At 29.1% G+C, this 6,000-nt stretch overlaps 1 protein-coding gene across 1 annotated transcript in view; it reads right to left on the bottom strand.

Moving 5' to 3' along the window:
• Positions 1 to 5,112, bottom strand: part of LOC105216159 (inositol-trisphosphate 3-kinase homolog) — a 20,717-nt gene extending 15,605 nt beyond the window's left edge. Inside the window, exon 1 of the mRNA XM_011190512.3 lies at positions 3,970 to 5,112. Within this exon, the coding sequence (XP_011188814.2) occupies positions 3,970 to 4,470 (501 nt within the window). The 5' untranslated portion in view covers positions 4,471 to 5,112. The remainder of the gene's footprint in view (positions 1 to 3,969) is intronic.
• Between the last annotated feature and the right edge of the window lie 888 nt (positions 5,113 to 6,000).

Genomic DNA, 6,000 nt, shown 5'->3' with positions numbered 1-6,000 from the left:
GTTTATAACGTATTACGCATATGGCAACCTTGTTTGCCCGAAATTAGTTAATTAGTACGCGCTGAAGGTAGTTAAGCGAGTAAATAGTTAGGTAGAACGTGCAAATAATAATAAGGTGTCAAATAAATCAAAAATTTGTGATTGAAATAAAAAAATCAGATAAGAAAGCACTGAGCAGTCTTCGGTTTTTATTAAATTTGCTCTGATAAAATTGTTAAAATTTCAAAGCAGCAGAAACATTTCATAGAAGTTGTCAAGCTTTAATATTTTTTCTTAATTTTGAACATAATCAACTGTTTAACCTTAGCTTATCAGTTGGCAAAATATTAATAAAAAAAATAAAAATTTGAAAAACATTTATGAACAAAAAAAAAAAATTTTTATATATAGCTTTGTTGAGAAAAAACATATTTTGTCTCAAAAACTAACTTGCCATCTTATCAAGCATTTTGCAGCGAACTGAGGTATTTGAAAAATTTCAGCTACCAGTAAAGTCAATTCTAAAATTATTTGCCGATAAGCTGTCTCCTATAAATGTTCCGTATTGGTATGGGGGTGCTTTATATGCGCCTAAGTGCTCATAAAAAAAATACTTATAAGCACTTTGAAGGTAAAGTCGCTTTAAATATAGCAATTTTTATGACTTCTATAATTATAATTGTCACCTAAACTTTGTGATAACCTCACTTGCATTATTACTGCGTGATCACTAAAGGCAAACGATATTGTTTGTGACATAATTTTTCGCTTTTTTAATGCGACACGCTCCCACGATTTTCACGTTTTCAGCGTGTGACGAATAGGTATTACGGCGATGTTTGAGCTCCAATACTTTCTGCCGTGAGTCGTAGAAGGTGTCAAGATATTGAATAACAGTTTAGGATTTAGTGTTGCGCATGCTATATGTCAAGTCAAGCTTATCTAATAATTTGATTTTTTTTTTCATTTTAGTTCCATGCACTTGCATAGTACACAATTGTTACACGGCCTTCTAATAATTTTTTGTTTCGCGCAAATATTTGCACATATTTTCAACTGTTTACGTTAATAACGTTGCTGGAATTTCCAATTTTCTACAAACAGGTGTAGCGTTAACTTAGAAAACACTTGTTTCAATATTTTACGGCTTTTGTATGAAAATTCTCTGCAATTATACTAGCAACAGCAAGGGCCAAAGTGTGCTTGCAAATGTGGTTTTGCGGTAAGCACTTGGTGTGCCAGTGTGTGTGTAATAACTTCCAAGAAATTTATTAACAATTTTTTATTGAAAAAATTACAACAACTTATTAGTCATAATATGCATATTACAAGCAATGAATTTGTCAGACTTTCTACTTGATTGCGCATAGCTAGCCGCTGACGCTGATACACCTTTAATGGTGCACTGGAGAAAACCGGATGTCCGCATGAAGGTAGGCAAACATAAATCTCTTTTGGTTGTTGGCGCAATTGACGTCACTACACAATGACTACTGTTAAACTAGCGTCATTGAACGAAGAAGTGGTGAAGAAAGTGTAGTCGAAACTATCATATTTCATTGCGGTTATGCTATGTATTTGCCCATGAATGAAATGTCTGAACATATGCGGTTATTTGAGTCAATAAAGAAAGTCAACAAAGCAAGCGGAGTAAAAGAAATAAATGGAAAACATAACGAGCGATTTGTAGGGAAAAAAATACAGAGAGCAGTGAAGTGGAACATTTTTAGGGAAATAAAATAAAATAAAATAAAATAATAAAAATAAAATAAAATAAAATAAAATAAAATAAAATAGAATAAAATAAAATAAAATAAAATAAAATAAAATAAATTAAATAGAATAGTATAGAATAAAATAAAATAAAATAAAATAAAATAAAATAAAATAAAATAAAATAAAATAAAATAAAATAAAATAAAATAAAATAAAATAAAATAAAATAAAATAAAATAAATTAAATTAAATAGAATAGTATAGAATAAAATAAAATAAAATAAAATAAAATAAAATAAAATAAAATAAAGAAAAATAAAATAAATTTAATATTCAGAAAAAACCAATAATTCAAAGCATTACAAATCGAAAAATTAAGAAAAACATTTGTCTTTAAGAAAAATTATACTGAGTTAATGCAAAACAAAAAAAAAAAAATAATAATAAAATAAAATGAAGAATTAATGGAAAACAGCAAGAAAATTGAAAAACTGCAGATATTGCGTACCAAAAATGTTTTGATATAAAGTATACACTCAAGTGCAAAGCAAATAATTGCTAGTTTATAGTACAGCGTTAAGCGCAAAGTAAACAAATATGCGAAAAAATTATTATTCTTATTTTCTAATATCAAAAGAAAAAAATAAATAGAAAATATCAAGAAAAAAAATAATAATAAAAAAATATAAAAAAAAATTCAATATTAAAATAGCAAGATAAGCACTACTAATGCCAAAACGCAATAATTAATAAACTCTACAAAAAAAAAAAACTCAAGAGTTCGTGCAAAATTAAAAAAAATATAAATAATGCGAAATAAATAATAAATATTAACACCTTGAGCAATCAAAATGGCAATTCAAAAAAATATAAAATTAAAAAAGAACAACAAAAAACCTCGCACAAAACGTTACAAAGCAAGCCAGCAAAATAAACAATTGTTAACACCTACAAAATAAATAACAAACAATATTTGAGAAAAAAGCGCAGAAATCTTTGCAAATTATAAACACTTTCAAAGGCAAGCGTGCAGTGCGTATATTAAATTTAAACTTTCATAACGGAAACGCTTACAGACATACATACATACATACAGATTTTATATTAAACGCAGACTGGGCGTTAACGCTTTTCTTACGATTTGTCTGCATACTTATCTGTCAGACGTTTAATGAATTTATGTTGTGAGTCATGAACTCAGGCGCCCGGCTTTTGCCTTTTTGTTACATGCTTGTATATTACATATGTACATATGTATATTTCTTATGTATACATATGTACGTGTATGTTAAAGTTAAGTTTTGCCGCTGAAGGGTCTGGGTCTACTGTTAAATGTGAATGAACAATGAGTGGACTGTCGGTTTGAGTGACAGACGCAGTGTCGTCAACATTTGTTTGTATAATACAAGGCATACAAGCGTAAGCGTGACTGCAAAATATATGCAGGCATTTTTTTTAATATTTATTCAGTATTATTGTTTTTTTTTTTAATTTTTAATTCTCTTTATTTTTATTTTCGCTTTCGTTTGGTAAGCGTGTGATTTCAAGGAATGTGCAAAATCAACAAATATAAGTATGAAAATATATTTTTGTTGTTACGTCGGTATATTGTATTTTTGAGAGATTAAAAGAATTTGGAGAAATTAGCAAAAACAAAAAAATACATATTTTAAAAAATATGTAATAATAAAAAAGTAAATTTTAATTATAAAAGTATTACAAATTTAATAAATTAATATTTTTATAAATATTGTATTAAAAATCTAATTTTATTTAGAATTTAATTATATTGTTAAAAAAAATTATTTAAAAAATTTAAATTTTTAAAAATTTTCTTAAAAAATGTTAATTAAAAAAAATATTTTTTTGTGAATATTGTATTAAAAATCGAATTTTATTTCACCTTCAATTATTATTATTTATTTATTTTTTAGTTATTTGAAAAAAAAATTAAAAAAAAATTTAAATTTGAATTTTTTTTTTTTAATTTTAAAATAATTTTTCACCCAAACAGTTGCCCATTTTTTGATTTTTTTTAAATTTAAATATTTTGATATTTTTAAATTTTCAAATAGATTTTTTCCCCTAAAAATCGCATATATTTTTAATTTTTTAAGTATAAATATTGTCTATAATACATATTCTAGCTACTTGTTCAATTTCAATTTTTCTCAATTTACTAAAAATTTCCCTTTACTAAAGAACCACCCCAAGTTACCTTACCATTGCATGCCTACTCCTAACATACTTCAATTAACCGTTTAGGAAACTCACCTCATTATTATTATTGTTGTTATTGTTGCTAAGGCAATTTTCTTGATTGCGCTTTTGTTGTATTTGTTGTACATTATCCACATTGTTGTTGCGCTGGTTGTGTTGCATTGCGGCGCATTCGTTAATATTAGCGCCATTTATTGTTATACTGTTGTTGTTGTTGTTATTGTTGTTACTCGTTTTACTGCTACTACTGTTGCTGCTGCTGCTATCCAATGCAATCAATTTCCACAATTGCCGCAAGCCAATATTATCCACGCAGGAGAACCGTAATTTCTCAGTTGACCACGCCATGGCGGCAGCGGCTACAGTGGCAGCGGCAGCGGCTTGTGTGGTCGTTGTCGTCGTCGCCGTGTGATGCGAATGCAAATGGTGGTGCTGCTGGTGGTTGTGGTGGTGGTGATGATGATGATTATGGCTGCGGTGCTGATAATGATGTGCTGTGGTTGTTGCTGTCTGTGTGGCGTGTTGTTGCAGCAGTGTTGAAGTCATAGTTTCCATATACAGTTAGAAAAACAGTAGAATTGCGCAAAAAAAAATTAAATTTTTTTGCTTATACTTTTTTGTGTGTGTTTAACGTCACTTCACCGTTTCGATTTTGGTTTTGTTGTTTTTCTCACTAATTTTTGAGTGTTTTCAGAAATTTCTTTGCTTTCTGATTTTTTCACAATTTTTTATGAATTTTCAAATTCAATTTATTTTTTTCTTTGCAACTACTTTACATGTAGTTGCTCACTATGCACTCTGCAGTTGCTTGCTTTTGCAATTTCTTTTCAATTTTTATATTTATTTCATATATGTTTCAAGCAATAAGTCACATTTATTGCCGTTGTCGCGTACACTTTAGCAACCAAGTAACCGGTTTTGCCAGTTTTCTCTTTATATTGTTGTTGCTTTGATATGTTTTTTTTTTCTTCTTATTTATGCACAATGAGCATTACTTCAATTACAAATATTTATTTTGCAAGCTCAATTATATTTCTATGCGTTAGATTTTTCTCTACTCTTTATTTAACGCGCGTCACTCATTTCATGCTTTTTTAACTGCTTGCATTTCGATCTTGCAATAGAATTACTTTGGAATTCTTTTCTAGTGTTGCAATTTGCTCGAGATCTCACGGTGAACTGGTTTCCGACGCCGCAACGAATACCTTTATATTAGCGTAAATTCAATGTTTTGCCAGAGAGTTAACAGTTGGTGAGTGCAGAGCGCGATCGTCTGCTGTTAAGCGCTGAGTGTTAACAGCGCGTGGGCAGCGAACATGCGATCGGAAATGTTAAATTATGAGTTGGCAGCGCGCTTTAAGTCAACTGTGGCGAAGTAGGTGTGTGTTTAAAATGCTTTAAATTAATTTCTTAACATTTATTTTATACTAAAAATGTTTATTGAATTATAGAAGATAAAGTACAGGCTATGATCGGTACGTCATTAACAGCACGCTGTTAATTCGCTCACTACTCACGTTACTAAAAAATCTCTTTTTCTCTGCGACTTTGAATTTTAAAAATCATTTTTATCAATTTTTAAACTTTCTATAGCATCTCTACTCACTAGTAGTACTGTACACTCGCGCTTCAAATACTCTCACAGTTGTTAGTTAATTTCCAGCAGCTCTGCATAATTGTACTAATAAAGCACTAAGTGCTTCAGTGAGTTGCATTAAAGCACTTTATGTTAAAAATTTTAATTATAGTAGACACTTGCTCAATATTCTTAATGCTCTCTTAAGTTTTATTAATCTCTCGCAGTTTTTATGCACTCAATTTTCTCACGTTCTCCCGCTTTGCTTCGCTTTATGCGCCAACATATTTCAGTTGATTTTTTTTACAGAGATTACTTCAAGTGTTAAGTAAGTGCAAATACTTATGTTCACATACATACATATATAATATATACATCTGCACATACTTATATATTATTTAAGCATATATACAGTAAATGAAATGCTCTGGAATGCAGCTCAGAAGAATATAATTTTTTTCGTTATCAACAAATAAAGAGCAAACACTAGATAGCGCCACGCGATTACT

The sequence above is a fragment of the Zeugodacus cucurbitae genome, chromosome 3 (assembly GCF_028554725.1).
Source record: "Zeugodacus cucurbitae isolate PBARC_wt_2022May chromosome 3, idZeuCucr1.2, whole genome shotgun sequence".
In the NCBI taxonomy this organism is placed as follows: Eukaryota; Metazoa; Arthropoda; class Insecta; order Diptera; family Tephritidae; genus Zeugodacus; species Zeugodacus cucurbitae.
The sequence above is the reverse complement of the archived record's forward strand: the minus strand, read 5'-3'. Positions and strand labels throughout refer to the sequence as shown.